The sequence below is a fragment of the Hirundo rustica genome, chromosome Z, assembly GCF_015227805.2.
Source record: "Hirundo rustica isolate bHirRus1 chromosome Z, bHirRus1.pri.v3, whole genome shotgun sequence".
NCBI lineage: Eukaryota > Metazoa > Chordata > Aves > Passeriformes > Hirundinidae > Hirundo > Hirundo rustica.
The window spans coordinates 28,784,426-28,810,060 of record NC_053488.1 but is presented as its reverse complement, the minus strand read 5'-3'; the positions used below and the strand labels follow the sequence as shown (position 1 = coordinate 28,810,060).

Sequence of the window (25,635 nt, the reverse complement as noted above, 5' to 3'; positions counted from 1 at the left end):
AAAAAAGGAAGTCTTTGCCAAGCCCTCTGGTGCCTGATTCCACCCGTGACTAAAAGTCCTAGCAAAGGAACTCTCTGCTGGGATGCAAAACACTATGCTTAGGAGGAATTAAATCACTACTGAGGTCTCCCCTTCATTTCCACTAATGCCTTCCTATAAGTCATAGCCAATCCTCAGCTTCCTTATAGCTTCACAGACTGCTACACTTCTCCAGACCATATCAAGAGGAAGGTGAATATACCGCGTATACTGTTTATGTAGTAATCTCCATCTACCTCACCAGAATAGATTCAGTTTAGCCTTACATGCATATGTAGGATAATACAGTCTGTATTATGATTATTACATTAATGTCTGTACTGTCATCCTTACTACCTTACTGCAGACTGATGAGCATCTCAAATTTTTTAGGGCAGGTCTGTGTCCAAAGAGTAACAGCGCCTTACTATCAAACTATTCCTTATAACTTTAACTGGATGTTATATTGTATTCTCAAAAATGTATTGATATCTTCAAATAGGGTGCTTTCTGGGTTTGTTGCCATTCAGCTTTCTCTTCTTTCTTTTCTCATGGTTTTTCAATTTCCACAATTCTAAATATTGATTCCACAATATTTCTTATATTTTTCAAAGAGACATAATTGTTCCAAGTGTGCAGGCCACACATAACAATGCCTTGATTTTTACTGGAGTGGCATCTTCTTGAACAGCAACCTTGCATAACCAAATACCAGGATGATAATAGCTTGAGTCCTTCCAAGGCCTCAGGCAGAAACACTAGGTATGGCAGGCACCATTCAAATATGCACAATTCAGTGCATGATTCTGTACACACCAGTGCTATAAAATTAGATTTGATTCCAAGCTCCTTACCTTATCTCCAACTGACCAAGATTTTGAGATACAAATAATGTACTGACATCTATGGCTCTCCTACCAAACATGAACAATGCCAAGACTAACAAGATAACATAACTTTCTCTGAATGAGCCTAGAAATAACTTTTTAGGGTATTTACCCTCCACCCTTTCACAACTCTTAATAGAGAGTTATAAAATTTTTAAATCTGGTTTTATTTCTTAACTATGTAAAATTAAATCATTGATATTAAAATCTAATCTGTGGACCTAACCAATTCCTAGGATATCTCCACTGACCACAAAGGTGTGACAGTCATGGTAAACGTCACTCATTATGTCTATCAGGAACTATATGAAACACACTTCCACTCTTTATTACACAAAATTAAGTTGTTTACACAGCAAACAGTAAATGGAAACCTGTTGCCTGTTTTTGCTCAGAATGTTATGCAATTATTATTTTTCTAAAATCTTACACCTTTGGTGACTAGTATCTCAGAGCCAAGAAAACAGCCCAGAGCAAGGTAGTTTATTCTTACTTTACAGACGTTGTGGAGGCACTCTGTTGTCACTGGCTGGTAAACCAACTCCTGGCAGCAGACACACATAAAGGATTGTTCCAGTTTCTTCAGAAAATTCTAATGTAGGGCAAAGGAATAAAAGAGACAAACTCTATTACAGTTCTCACAAATGCCACTTACTACATAAAGATGATGTACTTCCAGAAGTTCTTAAGTCCGTCATATCTCTGAACACAGCTTTTTAGAAGTAATCAGGAAGCAGGTCTTTAATGGGTTAATTTCCCTGCTGTTCCACAAATTGAAGAATCATATACTCAGAGAATGGTTTAGTTTGGAAGGGACCTTAAACAACACCTATTTCAATCCCCCATGCCATGAGCAGGGAATCTTTCACTAGCCCAGGCTGCTCAGCGCCCCATCCAGCCTGGCCTTGAACACTGGGGATGGGGCATATATCTCTGGGGAACCTGTCATAAAATTATTTTCTGTCTAAACAAAATGTAGTGACTAAAACCATCTTTCTTCATGTCTGATTTCTGACATTAGCACAGCATAAAAATTCATTTATTATATCAGAGAAAACATGCTTGCTTCAAAAATGAAAATAAATAAAAATCCACTTTTAACTTCAGGCTGGTTTTTGAGCAAGAAAAGGTCTCTATTGTGGAGGCATTAACCCATCCCTCAAGAGTAAATTGCACAAGCAAGACTAATTTTCTTGAAAATACAAATTTTACAAATAAAAAGTAATGCTAAGATATTCTATATTTAGCAAAAATTCAACAAACAAATGAGGTTTTAAGAGGGACTCAATATTTCTGTTAATAATATGAAGAAAATGCAAACAATAAAAATTATGCATGCAACAAACATACTGGTCCTTCCTTAAGAGAAGCAAGTACTTCATCCCACAGCTTCTGGTTCATGCAGTCTTCTCTAATCAGCCACTGCTGCTCTTGGGTCAGCTGGAAAGCTTCTCCTTTCCCTCCATCTCCCATCCTCATGGCTTTGGGTGTTTTTGTAGGTTCCTCTGTACCTGCTTAAGATGGTGACCATTAGATACAGTAACAACAGTGTTAGTCTGAACTAATAGAAGGGAAAGACAAAACTATTTCCAGAAGGAAAGATGGATTAATATGCATTAAACACATGAAATGCAGCAAGCAAAGTCCTACTCCAACTCATACTTTCCATCATTGTTTTAGATTGCAGCACACAGCTGCACAGAAGAATGTTCATTTTTTTGCAAAGCTTAAGAGCAAAAAATGCAGTAAAAAGGATTAAGACCCCTACGCTACTACTTAAAGAGCATGTGCTTATCAATTTACATTAGTATTCTAAACAGCTTCACACTTCCACAAAGATTTAATAACTTAGAAATAGTAACACGACAGACTTCACGGACAAATGCTAAAGAAGTAAAAAAGAAATACCGTCATCAATTGTCCTTTTCTGGTTTCCATTACTTTGGCTGGTTGGCTCCTGTTTCACAGTTTGCTTTTTAATCTTATCTTTCTTCTCCTTACTGGCCATGGCTTCCAAATAACCTTCCGGATACTAAAATTAAAAAGTACAGATTTAAAACAAAAAATCACTGGCATACAGGAATAACCAAACACTGAAAGGAGTAACTTCTAAAAGGCTTTAGATGGCTACACAGTAAAATAATTACAAAATAATTTTGAAATCCTATATGATAGAGAAAACATTTAAATTAGAACCTATCATTAAGTACAGTCGAGCTGAAGAACCTAATCCATACTCAGGTGTATTAAACACTGTATCTGTACCTGTGTGCTTACAAACTATATAAATCAGGCAGATGATGATATACTGTAAAATATACCATTGCATTGCCAAGAATTAGTATCAATTCCTTCCATCTTTCCATCTTTCCTGGATTCTGCGATGCCAAACTTTTCATGGGTCAGCCTATATCTGTGCCTAAAATACACTATGTATAGAAACTCCTCAGTCACACGAGGAGAAAAATACACAGTTTTTTTAATAAAAAGGCATGGGGTTTTTTTGGTTTTTCAGACAGATTCTAGTCACCTGTAGAAAAATTTGTTCCAGCCTAAGAATCACAAAACTGGACACAAATTCTGATTTTCCAATCCATATAAATAAATCAATTTACTGGTAGGGCAGAAAGCTTCATTCACAGTTCCTTCTGCTGTGTCACTATTACAGGATTCTTTCAATTTGCATATAATCTGTAGTGGGTTTTAGCACCAAAAGCTGCACAGTAAAGTCCAAGAAAAAAGGGAGCTTTAATTTAACTGGTATCTTTCACTGGAATTTGTTTGCTGGAACTAATAAAACAACTAAACAAAAAAAGAAAAAAAAACCGACTGTCCAAGTCCTGATACCAACCTGTACACTTAGACCCAGCTTCTTTGACCTCTCCATTCCTTCTGAAGTCCAAGGTGCAGGCTCAACATCATCTCTCCTCAGAAGATAGCGCCAAACTAAAAATCCACATTTTCCAATTTCTGGCCAGTACTTCACCACCTAAAGAACAATATAAAATTATTGCCATTATTTTATCACAAGTCAAACACATGCACATCATCATACTTTAATTGTTCAAGAAGAAATTACAAGACTGATTTTTTACATTATTACCATTTTTACATTATTACTATTATATACAGAAGTTCTTCTCTCAGCTGTGAAAACTTTGTATTTCTAATAAATACAGTGGTCTTAAAAGGCACACTTCTTTGTTTCAGAAATCAAGTAGTCTTTGAACAAACAAAAGGCTAGGATACAGCTGGAAGGACTGAAGAAATAATGAAATAATCTGATTTCAGGGATGAATTTAACTCAAAAAAGCACATGCAAAGCAACTTACATATTCAGTCTTATATATCCTATTACAGATTATGTTCTATTATCCCTGCTCTGCATAATTTCATCTTGGGTCACTTTGCAGAATGAACTAAAGCTAAAAAGTATGCTAAAGTAAAAAGAACTATTTCTTTCAAGTAATAATGAAGAATTTTCAGACTAACACATATGAGGCAGATTAAGAGAAATTTTATGTTGTAGATATTAGAATACCTTGTAAATGCCATCATATCTGTTGCCTTCCTCTGGGGCATATTTGCTGATCCGCCGTCCTTTTGAACTGCGCACTACTCTAACTGGTTTACCAGCTCTCCAATTCTTTGACTCTGCTCCATTTTTATCATCCAGTGGGGCATCACAGTTAAGGGCCAATGCCCTAGAAAGACATTTAAATTTTTCATAAGCTAGATCTCTTCACCCATCAGAGTTTTGAGAGTTAACATAATTAAGTCATCTGTGTTTCCCCTGTCTAATTTGCCTTATCAAGCAGCATAGACCTTTCAGTATGTTTTTAAGCAGAACTGACGGAAAAAATTAGATCCACACTAAAATGCATGGTAAGAAGAAAAGACGGAAACACTAAATATGTTGTCTAGGTTCCAGACTAAAATGCATGGTAAGAAGAAAAGATGGGAACACTAAATATGTTGTCTAGGTTCCAGATGAAAATGAATGTGAAATTAATAGATAAATCAATCCTTTTGGACTTAATATTATTCATTTTTAAAAATAATGCCTTTTTAAATAGCATTGAAGAAATTATAAGAAAAGGCAAAGTTCCTGAAGTGCTATGCCCCATCAATAGACCTTAAGGCTTTTTAAGTGTGTAATGAATATGATGAAAAACATATAGAGAAAAAAGTACATAATAACCGTTCAAAAAAGCTCTAAGTACCACATCTCTCTCACAATACATAATATACCTCAGAGAAGGACTCAGAATCATAGAGAGTAGCTAATTAAAGGACAAACAACTCCCTTACCCATAGAGGAGTAAAGACCCTCTTCTAGAAATCTGGAGCAACACAGTATGACCAAGCTGCCATGAGAAACAGTATTTCTACCACCACAGCCTGACATGAAGGAATTGAAAACCCTTCAGAATAAACCACAACACAAATGATGGAACTCAAAACAGAAGAAATAATATGGGTTATAAACAGACATGGTACAAGTATAGAACCCACATGAGTAGAGAACTAACTAGTAGAGAACAGTAAGAGACAGGCACATTATGCCAATATTAAAAATGTTTCCCATATAAAAACAAAACTCGTAAAACTATCTGGAGAATTCAATCCAACAGAGATTCAACTACTAGAATCATCATAATCTTATGAATCAAAGTGCTTGAGAACTTGTACCAAGCTCAGTAAATGAGAGCAGCACACTGTTACTCCATGTACACTAATGCCTTCACAGCTAAGTAGTTTTGCTTGTGGATTTCTCATTTGCTCAGAGGAGGGAAATGCTGACACTAAGGGGTCCAGGTTTAATTCTGTATCCCAAAACAACCTTGTTCTATTCACTAAACATGCTTGTAAAGCTCTTGCTTAAACCTACTTCCATCTTTCTTCCCCCCTTGTTCCTTTTTACATCACATGCCCCCTCCCCCCTCTTTCTCAGCAGCCAAGTCAGGCTTTTCCTCTTTCTTCTCTAGACAGCTTGAAAGAATCCCTCTCCAGCCTGTCTGAAAGCAGCAGAACACATCTAAATGCAGACCTGGCAAACAAAAATTCTCAGTGACTCTCAGCATCCCAGAGGTGTTCAGAGGTCAGTTGAGTAACAGATTATGCTCTTAGAAACAGAAGTGGATGGAGTATTCCTTTTCAGGCCAGCTTTTGGAGGATGGAAAAACTCTGCAGGCAGATGTCTAAATTCTTCCCCTGGATATATGTTCTCTTTCAAGTACCCGTTTTGATAAAGCAGCACCCTAATTCCTTGCTTTTCATAGAAAAATATGATGGAAGAAAGGGATAGCAAAATAGAAAATATTTCTTCTATCATGGGAAAATGAACATATTTTCTTCCTCCTTAAATTTATAACTGATTTACCCATGAGAGCAGAAACTTAAAAAAAGAAACACCCAGAATTAGAAAACTTCTGCTCAAGAGTTTTGACAAACTTCTAACTTAATTAAAACAGAGTCCTCTGAGAGTGACTAGAATAATTTCAACAAGAGGCATGACTGTGAGCTGCAGCAACAATACAGCAACGTGCTTCACTGAGGTGCATGTTCCTTAAAAGCAACAAAACATACTGTTTGATAAAATGCTTCTTAGAAGCAACAGGCATTGCTGTTTATGAACACAGCATATACAGAAAAGAAAAAATACAGCAAAACATTAGTTTTAAATTAAAGCTCTACAACCCAATTCTTTGTTTTGGAACACCTTTTAAACCTTTTAATTTTACCTTCAAAACTTACCTATTCATGTGTGTTAATGTCTGATCAAATGAATGTTCTCCAATTCTTTTATTACCAGAAAGATCTCTACCTCCACTCCCAGTGTAAGTGAACTCATCTCCTCGATCCTGTGCAAGAAGATTATCCTTTGGTTTAACGCTCTAAAGTAAAGTAACTCAATTAAAAAAAAAAAAAAAAAAGAAAAAAAAAAAAAAAAGAAAAAGAAAAGAAGGAAAAAAAAAAAAAAAAGGCAACTTCATTTGTTCTATTTACTCAGAGAAAAACTGTAATCCAGGGCATGAAATACATGTTTTCAATTTCATTATTGTCATTCTACAGCAGCTGCAACAGTACAAAACTACTAATCTAGATGCAATCTCTCATCAAAAAATTCTGACTAAAAAAAGTCTGCCTTAAAAAAAATACTGGTTTTGTATTTTTTATAAAACTATTTTGAGAAAAAAGTATCCAAGGAAGGGAACATATTTTAGCAAATAGCAACTTGCTCTTGGGCTTTCATTGAGTTTACAAGAGTATCATGTTTGTAAAATACAGGATAATTACCTTGGATGGATCACATCAGTCACTTCAGCTTGTGCAAGGAGTTCAGTGCTAGTAAGTACATACAATGCTGCCTTATGTACAAAGCAGGTGCTTTAAGGAAATAGTAATCTCAGCTCTTCTGAATCAGTAAGAGTTTAACATAATTTAGATTCATATTTTGTAGAGCTAAAATAATGTACCTATGCAGAATTTTCATGAAATTGAAGGAAGGTTGATAAAATCTTTTACCACGAACTGTGAAAACTCTCATAATCTAAATACACTCAAGTAAAGCCTCTATTTCTACTTCCTGTACAAAGTCTGTCACAGAATTTCATACTACTCCTGGGAAATGCATGTATTTCCAGAAATACATAAATATACAGACTACATATATAGTTATTACGGTGTGGGGTTTTTTGGAGATGTATATTTGGTACAAAGCACATAGCAATTTAATAGAAAAAATAATGTTTAAATTAATTTTTATAGCAAAATTCTGAACATCTATGCAGTAATAAGATTCAGTCAATTTCTTACCACTATTAAAAGTCTGACATTATTTAGGATGCAGTGCAAGACTGTTATACATGTTGACTGACAACAGCAGAAAAAGAGAAAGCTAGAAAGAGAAACACTGGTTGAACAAGGCCATAGATAAATTATAGAAATTAGGTCCATTTTATTTTGGGTAGGGAAAACCTAGCAGAAATTCAGCTGAAGTTTTCTGTACATAATAAAATGCAAGTGTTATGATGTTAAAATGTATACTCAAGACCTAGCAGACATGTAACATATAAACTCTGGTATATGCTTTCTTAAAACTGTCTGCTTAGTCTACTAAATAAATCTCTAAAAATCAACAGAAGCAGAATGTAGTTCTATTAAGAACAGTATATGAAACAACTTTAAAAGACCAACCAGACAAGAACCATTTACTAAGAAAGGATGTAAAATAAATTGTATAAAATATCACAGGATTGGAATTAATCACAGAGTATGTTTCACTTTCTGTGGTTGTCAAGGCAAACACAATGCACAGATCACACAAGGATGATCCTGATAATAATATGAGCAAGAACGGATTTGCTTCATGTATCACAATCACTCAAACAAATTGCATTTTGACAATGAATAAGAAGCCTGTGACAAGTTCAGAAAAATGCAAAAACATGGAAGGTCATGAATCCAGAATGGCCTGGGTTTGGTAACAAAGAAAGAAACACGCGCATGTTCATGACATGGCAGGGTGTGGAGGACTGTAAAGGCAGTTTTTGATATACAAGCAGAACTAAACTGAAACCAGAAGGTGATTTTTCCCTCTTCTTAGAACATAATTTTGAGATAAATACTGATATAACATATATATTAGACTGAAATGATATGAAAGACAGAAACACTTAATATGAAAGCAAGATCGGGAAAATTATTTTCAAGACAGGATGGGTTCTTGACAAACTTTTGTTTATCAAGCACCAGGTTGTTGATAAATCTTCATGAAAAGTAAGTATGGAATAGACTTTTATTTTTTGGTGTAACAGAAAAACATACCTCAAGGAAAAATTGCTATAGCCTTAAAACAAAAAAAAAACCACTTCAAGAGACAATGCAGAAATGCAACAGTATTCCTACTTGCACACATTTCTATGGAAAATGGGTTAAATGTAAATGGCCTAAACCCAAAAAACTTCCAGCATCTTCAAAGAAAGACTGAGCACTTCTCTGGTGTTAGTCTAAACACAGGCAAACTGGAAACATTGTGCTTGAAGAGATACTATGGATAGAAGACCTGTGCATACATGCCCACCTCCTGAGCATATCCCACACTTCATGAGTTACATTTGCTTCTCTCTAATTATCTAAGTGCTCTATGCATAAATAAACAACTGGAAGTCCAGGAGAAGGAAAATGGAGGATAAAAGAAACTATTATGGAACATAAATGTTACCGGTCAAGTTACAAGGATCATTCAACATCCTCCAATGTAAAGGAAGACTCATTGCTGCTTAATTTTCTAGATGAACTATACTCCCTTTTTTCATATCAGATATATTAGGGGAAAAAAACCCAACCAAACAAAAAAGGACTTCAGGGAACAAGGACACAGCAGGATTGAAGGAAAAGGTCAGAGATCTTGCCACTAATCTGGGCTGGATGAAGAGAAATTGGAGGACATTTGAAGCTCTGATATCACATCAATTCTACAGCAGGAGATAGAATGCTCAGAAAAACTTGTATGCGCTTGCAGAGAATGAAAATCAAAAATGGCAATAGTAAGTGACGCACAGACCCAGTGTCTAAAGAGAGGAATAAATGTGGATATGAATGTGCCTGTGACAAGGAGTGAAATTGGGACACTGGTACTCCAGAGACATACTAGGAGACCTACAGCACTACTTTCATCGGGCTTATGGTGGTTTAAAGTGAAATAACAGGAATATTTACAACTTATTTTTGGGATTACTGGCGAGTAATGACTCATCAAAACAGTTTCTCAACAGCTTTGAGATCTATCTATAGATAATACAGGATCTTCTAACCACCTACAACAACTTTTAACTGAGATCCAGCATGAGATTGGTAAAGCTGTTTTTGTCTGAAGAGGATCAGAAACCAGAACTGAAGACAATGGTTCAACAGTTAAAGAAAATATATGGCAAAAGGAATTACTGATGTCTGTATGTCCTTCTTGAACAGACAAAAAAGCTGTCAAAAAGCCTATCCAAACAATCTTATCTTTTCCGTTCCCTTCTTCCTGCATTCTCCCCATTTTCTTTCCTTAAAATACATAATTCTGCCATTTCTCTTCTGCTTTCCACAGCTTAATTTCACTTCCTTGCATCAAAACTGTCTTTCAACAGCTAGTAAGTACTTTGTTATTCTGCCTTCTCTTAATGCCTTCTGTATGTCCCTTTTCCTTAGGGAAAGAAACATACATAAAAGAACTCGTGTCCATAAAGTAACTTCTTAACCATCCTGTTTGTTATGTTTGATCACATTATAAAGCAAATGAACTTCAGCCACAGCAGCATTGACCCAGCAAATCATACTGAGACACGTGAGTGGAAGACAAGCCTGAAGTTCTAGTACTACAAGGCAGTCAGCCCCAGACAGCCAGTACAAGCAGTACAGTTGTATTAAATCATACTCCACTATCCAACGTTGTTATATTATCAGTTGTAAGTCTAACAGAGAAATAATGTAGAATTTTTAACAGAAATTTGAATTTGAAGATTTTGAATTCCATTGAACCATTTAACCACATTATTTCTATGGATTACTTTTATGCACCAGCTCACAGGGACATTAGCTACTTCAAGTTACTAGAATATCAGCTGTCTCAAGAGAGCTCTCAATTATTTTCTCTCTCCATTAACATCTCTCCTATTAAGCTCAGATTTCAAAGTTTGGTTCCAAGAGATAATGCAAAAATTGTATTTATCAATAATATGCTATTACAAACACAACCAGATTTTCTAGATGAGTTTGAACACTCAAAAAACAGTCTTAATAGATTTCTTGATACAATAAATTCCCAAATATTACCACTTCATCAATCCCTCATCAGTTTGACCTCGCAAAAATGTAATGGAAAAAAGGTGAGTGTGGTTGTATTATAAAGTAAAATTAAAAAGCACTAAGCCTTTTAAAATGAAGTTATTAAATCCGAGTCAATTATTAACCATCAAGCAATTACATTTGAAAGCATTTTCTTTCTCCAGTAGTAGGGATATCTGAAACTGAACCTGTCATCATTCATCTCCATTGAACTCTGTATCCATAAAGTGCTGACAGAATTGGTGTATCTGCCCATTGTGTGATTTATTTTTGATAATTTCATAGTTTAACACGGCAGTAAAAGGTGCCAATTGAAAAGGAAGGGTTAAAGTACAATTTTCATTTGTAAATCAGTAAGAATCCCTTGCATTAGGTGCAGAGCCTCAGTACATCATAATTGTTCTTGCTGAGTCTTCCCCATAATCACCCCTGACAGCAAGAACCCAGCAGTCCCATGGCATACTCCACTACTATGAAAACATTTCACCATTTTAGCGCTCACTCATCTACACGTCTGAACAGTAAGAAAGACAGCTTTGAAGCAGGAAACAGCAGAAAGCGGCTAACTGGTGATGGAAGTAGAGCAACATTTTAAAAGATTGAAGTCTTAATTACTATATGTGAATTCCTTTCTGAGGATTTTCTTGCTCCTTTCCATGTAGTATCCAAAAATGGTGGATTACCAAGCTTTTAAACGGAACATTAATATGTAAACAATTCAGGCTACTCAGTGTGGATTAATTATCTTCTGTTCCTTTAAAAATCCATTCTGACTTCAAACCAGGTTCACCAAAGACAGAGAGTCTTTTCAGGTCAAAGACACTTTCCTGTAGTAGGAGTTTACTTAGGAGATACTACAGCTTTTAGAGACAGCATTTTAAAATTACAGTTATCTTTGGCTATCAGCTGATGATCCAAAATTGATTGGTTTTTAGAGGGAAAAAAGTCCTGCAATCTGTATGACAAAATTAATTAGCCTACTATAATTCTAGTTAAAGAATTCTAATTAATGCATTTAAAATCTAAAAGACATTCATTTCATATTAGAAATGCAGTGGTTTGTGAATGCTGAAGACATTCCAGGCAGTGAATGGGCTTGGTATAAAACACCAACAAACCTAAACAATGAGTATATTGCCTGGGGTCCTCCTTGAGTCATTACAGTCATTACCTTTTGTAATCCCAGAATGTTTTACAAGATGCCACTACTCACACCAGGTATTACTCTCAGGGAGATTGTGAATCTCAGTTCAGAGATTTCCTACACGATCCTATGCGCAACAACACTTACAGAAAAAACAATTTTTTGTCTGGATTAAACTAGAGCACACCACACAATTAATTTACCATCTTTATGATGCTACCTCAACCCAGCACAAACATGAATCTTGAAACTTTTGAAAATAAACAGCAATATCAACTTGATACATAAAAACAATGACACAAAATAAGAGGGCACAACAACACAAAAGTTAGACTTCTTCAGCTGCTTGATTTGATGAACAGACAAACCAGAATATGTTCATCATGAACACTGTAATTGCACAATCAGTGCTAATGTCCAGTATCTAGTGTGTAAATATTAATTTGTTCTGAAATAATTCTTAGATTATAATTACTGAAAGACTTCTCAATTTCTTCAGCTAATGCTCCTGTTATGGTTACTATCAAAACAATACCAGGAGATCAGCAACATTAACATATTCAAAATAAAAGCATAATACAGGTAAGCCATGTAACTTGTCACTAGAATTCAAATTTACCAATTTTCAGGAGAGATTGAAAATATTTTATGTGCATGCAATTAGAAATGAGGATAAAATGTCACGTGCAGAACAATTTCACCCAATGCTCGTTTTGTAAGCTTTGACTGTACCTGTTCTCAATCTTGAGGGTAGATCTGACAGAACTGATAAAACTTGTTATTAATGAGCACTCCAATACATCCAGAACATCCGAACTTCAGTAAAACTGGAGACAATTCTGGGTCTTTCAGATTTTAAGTTTCAAAAATGTCATGATCTGAAAGCTAGACAATGAACTCTGTTTCTTGCAATGTATTTTTGTAATTACTTTACCCCACCAATGTGGTTTTGTTGATTTAAAGCAATAAGAAGTGCATTAAGATGGCACGCATCATCCGTGTACATAAATAGTGCATAAAGTCTATAAATAGTATAATACTGCTCCAAAATGAATTTATTTCTCCATTTTATAAAAGCTTACACACAAGCATCTTTGTTGCACCACTGAAATTCAAGTAAGAGTCATCTCTCTTTTTTGGTACTCATACAACGAAATTAATAGATGTGAGCAGAGGTTTTTATGTGTATATTTTATTTAAAATAAATCTCAAATTTCACATCTCAAATTAATTAGATATTGTACTTAGGATACTTATAAATACAGAACTCCATTTTTCTGTGCATATTTTTACAGGAGTTTAATCTCAACCTTTTTCTAAAAAGGAGGGAAAATGGAAGTAAATTGGAAGATAAAATCTGGCACATGAAAGAAGAAAAGAAAAACTAACTTCAATAACGTATCTGGGGATAAAAATCCCTTGTATTATTAGTTTAGAAAACAGAAAAAATCTGACATTCATGTAAGTTTTACAGGGTTTTCTGCAGCATTTCTCTCCTACTATGTCTTTTCAAAAGTATTTATGTCTTTTAGACTATGATGGTACTTAGGTGTCTACAAAACCACAAAGTCACAACATAACTTAGGTGATCTGAAAAAGCATGCAAAGGTTCCAATTAGGTTTACTAAATATTTTGAATTGAATAATTACCACCTCAGAAATAAGGGTATATCTGTATCCCCAAAAAGAATAAAAAGAGGAGACTGCAGCATCCCAGCATAGCAGATACAGCTACTGTGAAACAGTGTTCTTAGGGCCTGAGAGTCTGGGCTGGGATAGACACTAAGGACACCATATCCAAACACCAAGTACCTCCTCATGCCACTTGTTCAAATAGAGACACACACTTCTTCAGAGGCAATACTCTGCGGCTGCAACAGCAACAGCAGCAGCTGGTAGATGCTGTTGGCAAAGAATATAGTATATTCTGATGCTATTTCATTCATACGCTTTTTTTTTTTTCCTTCTTCAGTGCCCTTTTCCTTGTGATTGACAGCTATGCTAATTAAAAAAAAAAAACAGGTTGCTTACTGCATTATCCTTCACCTGGTCCTATCCTTCACCTGATCCATGATTCAAAATTTCCACCTGATGGACTGGAACTGCAGGAAGGGATGTACCTTGTGTAAACATTACTTAATTGAAGAAAACAGTAATCTCTTTATAAATAAATGTTGGTCAACACCACAAGATGAAAATTTAAAACAGTTACTCTTTTGTTTAGCAGCATACGTTCTTTTGTTGCTTTTGTTGCTCTACTTAGATGTTAACATCAAAGTAGCTTTTTTTCCCAGCACCTTTAGGGATCACAGTAAAAGATTCTGAGACTTTGCTAAGAAGTTCTGAAAGTGCTTATGAGCAGGAGCCAAGAAACTTCAGAACTTCATAGTGTCAAGTAACACATATCTTTTATTCTTGTTTCAATAAAATAAATGTTTCACATATTTAGAAATATTGTTTGGAATGCAATTAAATTGTGACAAAAGCAGAACATAAAACATATTATTTGCACATAATTACACTATCAGAGTTTATATTAAGACTCAATTCAGACTTCAAAAGTATACTGAAATGTAACTACCCTAAACAATGTCAAGTCCAGTGCTGACATTTTGCTTTAATAAAAATATGAGCACAAGCATTAAGATTTTATAAGATTTTTTTCTCCAAAATAACTAAGAACTACTTAATTTATCAGTAGTACCTATTTTTTTCCACAGTCATATCTGCCTAAATATTAGTTTTAGATTAAACACCAAATATAACTCTATATTTACTGACATTGATACATTTGATGCATTAGAACAGCAAGACCATTGCTCACATGAATGACATACCACTTCATCTTCAAATCCTCCAGCTAGTACGAGTGAATAAGCCCCATCATTACTGCGTCCATGGATTCCACCAACATGGGGCCTGTGAACACCTGCTTCACTCACCTGGAAACAAAAAAAAGCAGTTTATAGCAATTTTGTTTAAAGACCCAGACACCTACAATCCCTTTTAACAATCAATTTTCTTCTTAAAATATTGTACAGAGGTTTCTGCGTCAACAGTTAATGCAAGAATGCTATTAAAGGTGTGAATTCCACTGTTTCTTCAGGAAACAGTGGAAAAAAAGCTAAAAGTAAGAACATCTAGAAAACCAGCAGGACAATATAGGACAGTGGTGATGCTGGTGGTAAGAGTACACTTTCTTCTTTGGGGAAAATCTGCAAGATTTTTCTCATAAGCAGTAACTAAGACTGTACTCACTGCTATACTCCACTTGCACAGTCATTTAGAACAATTCAATGGAGAAGGAGATCTACCAGTTTGATAATATTTTAGAATTTTTAACCAAGGAAGATCCCAGGGTAAAGACCATTTTGTCAGGGACTTTTAAGGTAACACACTATAAATGTAACCAGTGGAGAGAAATATTATCAGATTTCTCAAGGCAACAGAAGAAGCCATTGCAACACCATATGGAACATAGACTAGTCCTCCCACCAGGATAATTCTCTGGTAATAAATGTTCTGCATTTATCTGCTACCTGACCTGAAAGCTGCAGCTGTAGCATAATCTGGTAGCATCATTAAAGTCTGCTGCAGCCTCTCTCCCACAAAAATTTATTTAATAAGGGTTTCAAACTACTCAGTAGTTTGATTAGTAGAAAAAAACCAAGAACAACCTTTAAAAATAAAAAGAGACTATATATTAAATTATGCATTTTCTCAGTATGTTATGCAAAAAAATACTGTTGGTATAATGAAGGCTTCCACCAATTACACTACTTCTTTCTACTTTTGTATCTTCTTCCAGACCTTGATTATGCCTGTTTTTCTCATTCTGCTTCTTGCACTCTTGAACTTCTTTTCCCAATGTAAGTTCTAAGCAGCTTTCATTGAAGTCTATATTCTTCTGCTATAGTCTTGAAATTTCATAACACAATGCATCAAAGATCATGCTAATCAAAAATGCACTTTTTAACAACAGATTAGAGCTGTGCACAGTGTGAAAATTATGGAAGGAAACAATAATACTTCCTTGAACAATTTCTTGGGATCCAGCTGTCTGTGACTGACTTCCTGTTCTGTTGAAAACTTTTGAACTCATACTATTGAAGAGAGAGAAGAGATCACAGTAGTAGCACTTGTCACATGAACGACTACCATTTTCGGTCACTTTGGAGTGGAAAGCTGATTTTTCTCATGATCTCTTTACAAAAATTGACATTTCAAATTTGTAAACATTACAGAGGTTATGTATATTGGTTCCATTTTTTTAATATTGTACATCCTTTTGTAGTCATCTACACCCCAAAAAACTTTCAACATTTTCCAGATGAATGAAAACCATTAAATTCCTTTAATTGTCCTGCTCATAATAATGCATTTTATTTTTGTGACCCTTCATTTCATGATAATTTGGTATTTGATTTCTTTTTCTGATCACTATTAAATTACATATTTTTCAAAATTAGCTGCTAGAATATCTCTGCTAAACAACAAGAAGAATAAATAGCTGAAAGCCGATTACAAATTACACACTTAGAACTCTACCCAGCCCCATGTTTGTTACCCACAACTTAGCACTTTCACTTTTTATCAGCTTTTGCCAATTTTTCCAGACCATTTAAGAGTATACTGAATAAAATGTCCCCACTACTGCGTTCCTCTTTCCTGTTGTAGCAAACATTCTTTAAAGTTACATTCCTCCCTCCCTTCTTTTCATTTCTAGGTTTTATCAATTAAATTTACGTTTCTGGTAGGTGATTCACCCCAAAGAAGAACACTGATAAATAATTCATGCCAAAGATGTTGTTCAGATACTTTTTCCAGAAGTAATGTTTAGTCAATTTCCTTCTAGGAAAAAGAGAGTTTGTGTCATAAAAAAAACCCTATGCAAAACCCTATGCAAACCCTATGCAGAAATAAAGAAGTCTTTAAATTCTCATACAGTCTCTAAATTCTCACAGATTTGCTGAGACAATCTCATTTTGTCATAAAAAAAGACTAGTTCATATGAGAAACAAAAGTGTAATTTAACTTTCTATGTAGAAAGTATTTTAATTTTTATTTTTAAATAACAAAGTATTAAATTGGTACCCAAAATTAATTAATTAAGCATAAATGGTAATTGTCTTTTAATATTTAGTCCACATATATATATACACACACACACATATATGGACTATATATACTTTTATATATATATACATAAGAAATATTTTTCATGGATTTTCTGACAAAAGCAGTACTCTAATTCTGTTTCTTATTCCTACCAGGACTAGAAATACTTGAAAAACATTACCTTTTGTCTTACCAATAGAATTCCTAACAAAATGGTAAACTAGTAATTCCAATTACTATTGAAGCAGTGAAAATAAAAATTGATTTTGATACTTTGAGTTTGCCTAAGTGATTTTGGAAAGTTCTCTTACTTATTAGACTTTACATAATCTGGCACCCAACAAAAAGAAAGCAAGTGATGAAAAGTTCATAAAACAAATCATAAGAGGCTTTTGATTTTGGTTTCTCCCTTCTCAAGCAGTTTTAAAACCCTTGTTTTATTCTTCGACATATGACAGAAAACATTCAGTTCCAATCATTTACACATGCAAGAGACAAAGAATTTTGACAGACAGAAAGACAACTGATTTAGAAAACTAAGAAGTATGTATGTATGTATGTATGTATGTATGTATGTATGTATGTAAAACACCAATAAAAAAATTAAAGATAACCCAAAAATCATTGCAATTGGATCAGGCTTGAGCAAAAGGGAGGAAGTTTGTAGATTGCTGGACACTACAAAACCAGAAAAAAAAATTAGTCCTGGCACAAAATGCAGCTGTCCCATCCTCCCTGCTTTGTTTTTTCCTGCCCCACTGAGTATTGGCACTGTGCTTACATAACCAAAATAGGAAACAGACTGGGAAAATTAGCCCCCAATCTATATAAATCAAATCAAAGATTTGATGGGATTATTTTTCTGCTAGTTTTTTACCAACTTAATTTACCAAAGAGCCTTAAGAATATTTGAAATAGAAAATGAGAGAGTTCAAAAAAACAGCAAAAGCTGAATAAACAGTGAATTTCAGTAGTAGTACAGGCTTACACTGGTTTAAGATGTTCATGCACCCAAAGATACCTACAGAGTCAATTCACAGTGCTAACACATAGTGTTTTCAAAATCTCCAGTCTACACCCCATACACAGGATAATCTGTTCATGTGAAGAAAACTCCTCAGAAAATACTTAACTCTATTCACTAAATATCCCACTTAAAATTTTAACATGTGAAATATGTTTATCATAATTCCAACAGACTTTTTACTAAGTTGTATGCAAAAAAGTTGTATTAAAAAGTTGTATGGTAAAATCAGTACAGTTCAATCTTCACTACTATCAGCATCACTTCCAATATTGAAATCATAATGTATTTGCATTACTTAGTCCTGGTGAAAATGGCAATTGTCAATTGAAATTGATTTTAGTGCCCAACCCATTCATTATTATTCCTTCTTCCTTCAACTGCACCTAATATTGAAACAACGTACCTGAACTCTGAATTTCCAGGTTGTCCCAACAGGAACACCAGGTATAGGCCCATAATGATTTGAAGGAACAATAGTGCATTCCTTAGTGCGACCAACACAGGCCATGCCCTAAAAGTACATCAGACAAAAGTAATCAGACAAATGAATTACAATAATGAAGACCACTTGTAATTTCAATGCTGAGATCATGAAATCTGCCTATTATAACAAACATATACTTAAAAATATGTTAACAATTGTTAAAAGGAATGTTAAGTTAAGTAATATGTGGTTATGGATTTGGGAGGGGAGTTGGGGGTTAGGTTGGTTGTTTTTAAGTCACCTTAATAATCCTTGCACTGCTTTAACTGCCAGTAAACAGCAGGCAGGACTAAACATAGTCTTGTCGTCTGTGCAACCCAGTACCGAATTTTGTGTAGTGCATATGTAAGCAAAATTATAGATGCAGCACATACATGAACAATCAGAGTAACAGCTATTTCTAAAACACACTCTACCTTTCCCCAGTCTCTCTGGCTTTCAGTACTGGCAGATGGCATCTTTGCTTTCTTTTTACTCTGTTTGAGCTTTTCTCCAGCCTTTACAACTTCATTAGAATCATTTTTGCAGGAAGGACAATACCTAAAAAAAGGTTTTAGCAAATTCTCAATTAATTTCATAATAATGGCAATGCATTTCTTGTAGCCAAAATACTGTCCATTTACTTTGACTGAATGTTTCAAGCTAGCAAGCATATACCAGTCTTAAATAGCTATGGCTTAAAAAATGAACTCAATATTAATAAATACTGTCAACTTTTTTAAAAAAGAGGCTTTTCAGTATCTTTAAAGGTAGAGTGCTAGTTGCAAAACGTATAACTATTTTTTCTCACGATACATGAGAAGTCCCCATGTCTCCTGTATTCCCTCCTCAATGTCCTCCTCCATTTACATCATGTAAAGGAGAAGATAGCTGAGATTAGAGTATGCTGCTAACCAGTACTCATGGTCTGTTTCTGTGTCCTGCCCAGTCTTACTTTTTGCTAGTAGTGCAACAAATTTCACTGCAGATTGCAAAATGTCAAATAGATCTAAGGCATAATATAATGTGTATAGAAACACACACACATTCACTTGATGTAATACATTAATTGGGTTTATATTTCATCGGATTTCTAATGTTTTTTCTATGTATCTGTCCTATGATCTGCCCATCCCCCACACTGAAATGTAACCCAGCCCTGTTCCCCTCCCACTTCTCCCTTATTGGGGGCTGCCTCTGGGCCCTGCCTCTGGGGAAAAAAGCCCCGACACAGGAGGGGCGAGCTCTCTGGCACCGGCGAGTCATCGGGACAGTCCAGCAAAGCAGGGCAGGACTTCAGAATAAAAGCTGTAAAATACCATCTGAAGCCAGAGAGCAGACTCTGTTACTTTTGCCATCGGTGGCTGTCTAGTCTCGTGGGGAAAACTACACTCACTCACTCACTCACCCACTTAACTCCACAACACTGAAGTCGCTTGGAATATAATGCTGAGGCTCACTGCAACTAACATAAATCCATTCTGGTAGGAAAGCGGAGATACTAGTATACACTGACTACAGCAGAGAAAGAAAAGGAGTACAGTGGTCATTCTGCTGTCTCCAACAACATTCTTATCCCAGTCCAGGAACAATAATACAAAGACATGTCCATGTTTCTGGCTCCCAAAAGCTGGATTTGGCCCATACACCATTAGAAGAGGAAACCTGATTTATACCAACATTGATAACCTCATTCAGGTAACAACTACTACTACTACTGCTTACTACTACTACTGTTTTGGATTTATTAAGTTTTTTATATGGATATGAATAGAAGAATTAATGATTAAGGTCAACAGGAACAGATTTCACTATCTCAATAAAGGTGTTGAACCATTAAAACAATGAAGTCATGTAGATTAAAAAATAATAACGTAAGATGCTGAAATTGTCTGACACTGACTTTGACAGGTATTACAGCTGCTTACAGAAAAAGCATGTAAGACCAATTAAAAGAACAAACATGACATAATACAAATTCACTAGGTGAATTAACTAGGTGAAGTCACATGGTGAATTCCATGTTTCTTGGTATGGTAACAATATTACCTTAATATCCTTTACTGAATATTGTAGGGAATATTAAATACTCATTTACATACAGAGTGACTTAATCTCCACAAGATAAACTTATCCTTTCCCAAGCTGAAGACTTAACCCCTGGAGAGAGTTTGACAGATTTTACACTCTAAAAACATGAAATGGAAGTATTTCCAATTCTAAAGCAAACTGTTCCTAAATTAAGCAGACAACCGTGACTCTTTGTTAGTAGGCAAGAAGAAGGGTGGGCACAAACTTCCTTGGTAGGAGATGCTGCTTTGCCTGGTGCAAATGCACTTCTACATAATGACAAGCATTAATAGTACAGGGCTAGTGACACTAAGTGTGCCAAAACTAGCTCACATAAGCCAGATCCACAACTCTACCTCTACCACTTCTACTGTGACTTCATCCACAGAGGCAGCTATCTACTTACATATATAGATCTTAAGACTCCTATTCTTAGTTACACAGCAAACAAAAACAAGCTAAAAAGCTTGACAGCCATTTTCCACCAAATTTTAATTATATGATTTAAACTTCTGGAAATTCATAATTTGGAGAATGGATCAAGAGTAGCTCTGGAGAGAAGGAGGTGTTTGTGATCAAAAGGGTCACCGGGACCCAGCCATGTGGACTCACAGCTCAGAAAGCCAAACGTGTCCTGGGCTGCATCCAAAGCAGCATGGGCAGCAGGTCACGAGAGGTGATTCCACCCCTCTACTCTGGTCTTGTGAGACCCCACCTGTGCTGCATCCAGCTCTGGGACACCCAACACAAGAAAGATGTGGACCTGTTGGCAAGAGCCCAGAGGAGGACTACTAAGTTGATCAGAGCACCTCTGCTATGAAGACAGGCTGTTCAGTCTGGAGAAAAGGCTTCAGGAAGACCTTACAGCACCTTCTAGCTGGTATAGATTTTAGTAAGAAACTCTTTCCTGCGAGGATAGTTGTCCCAGAAGACAGGAAGACCATCAGGCACTAACCAATTAACATTAAGGAATCCAGTAAGGTGTAGGAGATTGAGTTATTAATTTACAGAGAATGTTAAAACTTCCAAAAGATTCATACAGATTTTACAAAAAATATAACCACAAGGTTCAAAGAGATTCCATGTAATGTATTCATAGATACCTTAGATACTTAATGAAGTCTACAGAAAACTTTATTAGAATAAAGTTCTATTTTTCACTCATTTATAAAGGATTAGCATCTCAAGTAAATCATAAGCAGGTGATAAATATGAACAGTGTAAATTGTAGACAGCTAATAAAAACATAAGAGTAATTACATAAGAAATGAAGAGTAGCAATGTGGTGGTCCTTCCATAGCATGAAAAATGAGGCAATGAAGAGCACAGGGGCAGCAGCAGGGACAGAGGATGAAGGGGCAGAGAAGCATGAGCATAAGAGAATTGCTCAAGCAGTGAAGCTTTTAAAAAATGAAAATGTTGAGGAACAACAACTGTCGATAAATACAATCAGATCAGGTAATGTCACAGAAGATCATACTGATCATAATGAATAAAATGAACAAACCAGTCTTGAAATTTCACAAAGGCTGTTAAAGCTTACTACTAATTTGTTGTGAACAATTTAAAAGAATTATCTCGACAGAAAACATAAGCCTTATATTAAGTAGATGGATGAAAACACCCCAGAATTTAAAAACATCTTCAGTATTTTCTCTCATGAGGTGCAAATATCAAAAAGGTACCATGTATAGAATTTTAATATATGTAAGTAAATCATCCTTATATATTTACCAGTCTTCATCTTCTGGTATCTTGCTTAAGGGAGGGTTCAGGCAGTATATATGATAAGCCATATTACATTCATCACACAGGAGTTGCATATGAGCATCCTGTTTGCCACCACACAAGTAACACGAACAAAACCGGCACTCCTTATCTGGATCAGCCCTACAGTGCTTGCATTCAGGGCCACTTTTTCCTGTCAAAAACAAAGAAATGTCAAATGTAACTCAGGAAAGTGCATTAGTGTTTCTAAAGGAATAAATATTTCTAAACATGAACACTGCTCTCTTGAAAATGCTTTTTTTCTTACACTGAGGTATTTATCTAGGCTTAACAAGATTTCTTCTGTTGTATAAACAAGCCATAAAAAACATGACTAATCATCAGCTTCTCTTTATTTTCTCCTGCTTCCCAAGATGTACCTGCACATTCTCCCTAGAGATGGAGCTTTGCTGTCTTTTGAAGCTGTACAGCTAATCAATTCTTTGTAAGTTAGCTTGGATAACATAAGCAATAAAAGTACATATTTCTTTCAGGAGATTTTTCTTGAATAGAAGCATGAGGTGGATTCTTGATGTATCCAGAGGAGTTCTGGATACCATGTTTTTCCTAAGTATTCCAGGAAGGAAATTAATGACCAAGAATTTGCAGAAATCCAAGCCCCTTTCTACTGAAGAAAAGTATGCCCTCCCAACTGAATAGACTTTACAGAGAAATTGATCCATGCAGTTATAAGTTATGAGTATAAATCTCTGTGGAGAGAAACTCCAGACTGAAAGTTTTACAAGAAAGGGGGACTGGAATGCCAAGCATTGTGCAGTGTCTGAAGTCTTTCTGGAGGATCTTTTATCTTCAAAGGCAGAACCAACTAGATTTAGAGTGGGAAGAGGATGGAGTTTTGATCAACAGGAAGAGTCAGGGGCTGCTGATGAATTTAAAATTGACAGGGGAATACCTGTGAAATGTCTCAGAAAAACTAGAGCTTTCTCATCTAAAATGCTGACACAGTTCACAGCCCAGCTGAAATGTCTATACACTAGCATATGTAGCATGGGTTAAATCAGAAGAATTGGAAGTGAATGCGCAAATGGAAAGCTATGATCTAATCACAAACACTGAAACTTGGTGGGACAAATCACATGACTGGAGCACTCCAATTGACAGCTACAAACAAGGGCCAGGTAAGGAAGGAGAGGCAGGCAATTTGCCCTCTATATGGATTTGATTGCATAAACCCATCTTTCAAAACCAGCAATGAAGAGGTCAAGAGCTTGAAAATCAGAGGCCAAGCCAATAAAAGAAATCTTGTGGTTTGTGTTTATTACCCACCACTCAGTTGAGGGGACCCTGTTGACAAAACCTTCTTACTTCACCTGCAGGAAGCGTCACTCTGGCAGATTCTGATCCAGCTGCAGGGACTTGTCAGGACAGTTCCAGATATCTGCTGGAAAAGCAACTTGGCAAGATATAAGCAGTTCAGGAGACTCCTGGAGAGCATTAAGGATAATTTCTTACCCCAGGTGACAGAGAAGTGCTACTGCACCTGTTGCTTACTGACACGGATTAACTAACTGGAGAGGTCAAGATCAGAGCAGCTTGGGCTGAAGCGGTCATGCCCTGGTGGAATTCATGATCTCAAGGGTTATGGGCCAAAGAAAGGTTAGAGTCAGTACTCTGAATTTTAGGAGCCTGATTTAAGGAATTTAAGGAATTAGGATGGGACTCTCCAGAAAGCTACACTCAGGGAAAAAGGAGCAGAATAGAACTGTCTTTGAGGTTATTTTTCTTAGAGCCCAAGATCTCTTAATTTCCTCCAGTGAGAATTCAGGCAAGGAAGGCAGGAGACCAGGATGGCTCAGTAAGGACCTCCTGGACAAAGTGAAATACAAGAAGGAAAAGCACTGGACATGGAATCAGAGACAGGTATCCTGGGAAGAAAAGAGAAATGCTGTCTGGTTGTGGAGGGACAGGATTAGAAAATTAGGAAAGGTAAGGTATAGTTGGAGATGAATTCGCCAAGGGAGACAAAGAATAGTAAAAATGGCTTCTATACACGAGTTGGTCAGAAACAGAAGATTAAAGGAAATGTACACACACAACCCCATCCTCCCCTCTATCCTGCAAAATGGGACAGAACTAATGACAATCAACATGGAGAAGGTTGAGGTATGCAGCAATTTTGTTTGCCTCGGTGTTCATTAATAATCATTCTTCCCATGTCTCTCAAGTCCCCAAACCTCAAGAGAGTGACTCTCAAGACAGTTGAAGTAACTCCCAGTGAAAGAGCAGATCAGATTTAAGATCATCTGAACAGACAAGACCATGGGACCCAAGGAGATGGATCCCAGGGTCCTGAGAGAATTGTTTAATATAGTTGTTAAGCCACTCTCCATCATACATAAAAAGTCACGGCAGTTACATCATCTCTGAAAATCTAAGGCAGTCAGGGTAAATTCTCAGTGACTAGAGGAAAAAGGAGTATTTCAGCCTTTTCAAAAAAGCGTAAAAAGCAGGAACCCAGAAGTTATTGACTATCCAGCCTTACCTCAGGGCCCAGTAAGATCACAAAGCAGAGACTCCTGGAAGACATGTCAAAACGTGTGGAAGACAGAGAGAGGGCTGGTTAAAGACAGCCAAAATGGCTTCACCAAGGCCAAATAGTGCCTGATTGGCACAGTGGCCCTCCACCATGGACAGAATGCATCAATTGTCAAAGGAAAACTATAGATGTTATTTACATGTCTGTAAGGCCTTTGATTTGGACCCTCACAATATTCTTCACATAAAATCATAGAATTATAGAATATCATGAGGGGGTAGGGATCCACAAGAATCACTCACATCCAAATTCCTGGCCCTGCAGAGGACATCCCAAGAATCCCTTGTGTGTCAGAGCATTGTCAAAAAGCTCCTTGAATCCCTGGCAGTCTTGGTGCTGTGACCACCTCCCTTGGAAGCCTGTTCAAGTGTCCAAGCACCCTCTGGGTGAAGAACCTTTTCCTGATATCCAACCTAAACCTCCCCGACACAGTTTCAGGTCATTCCCTCAGGTCCTGTCACTGGTCACTGCAGAGAAGACATTGGTGTCTGTCCTTTCTCTGCCCCTCATGAGGAAGTTGTAGACTGTGATGACTACCTCAGTCTCCTCTTCTCCAGACTAAACAACCAGGCAACCTTAGCTGCTCCTTGTAAGGCTTCCCTTCAAGACCCTTCACCATCTTTGTGGCCCTCCTTTGCGACATTCTCTAGCTTTATAGCTGTCCTACATTGTTGCTGCTAAACTGAAGAGAGATGGGTTGGATGAGAGAAATGTTAAAGAGTTAAGTACTTAATTGGATGGCCACAT

General features: G+C 36.2%; 1 protein-coding gene across 5 annotated transcripts in view; it reads right to left on the bottom strand.

Annotated features, from left to right (window-relative positions):
- Nucleotides 1-25,635, bottom strand: part of UHRF2 (ubiquitin like with PHD and ring finger domains 2) — a 90,096-nt gene that overhangs the window by 525 nt on the left and 63,936 nt on the right. Inside the window, exons 6-15 of one of the 5 annotated variants that reach the window (XM_040089592.2) lie at nucleotides 22,299-22,485; nucleotides 18,932-19,055; nucleotides 18,435-18,542; nucleotides 14,724-14,828; nucleotides 6,663-6,769; nucleotides 4,447-4,609; nucleotides 3,757-3,894; nucleotides 2,814-2,937; nucleotides 2,256-2,416; nucleotides 1,399-1,497 (exon numbers count right to left, since the gene is read on the bottom strand). In XM_040089592.2, coding sequence (XP_039945526.1) covers nucleotides 1,399-1,497; nucleotides 2,256-2,416; nucleotides 2,814-2,937; nucleotides 3,757-3,894; nucleotides 4,447-4,609; nucleotides 6,663-6,769; nucleotides 14,724-14,828; nucleotides 18,435-18,542; nucleotides 18,932-19,055; nucleotides 22,299-22,485 — 1,316 coding nt within the window. Of the gene's footprint in view, nucleotides 1-1,398; nucleotides 1,498-2,255; nucleotides 2,420-2,813; nucleotides 2,938-3,756; nucleotides 3,895-4,446; nucleotides 4,610-6,662; nucleotides 6,803-14,723; nucleotides 14,829-18,434; nucleotides 18,543-18,931; nucleotides 19,056-22,298; nucleotides 22,486-25,635 lie in introns of all 5 variants that reach the window. The other 4 variants (XM_040089589.2, XM_040089590.2, XM_040089591.2 and 1 more) reach the window with 4 other exon arrangements.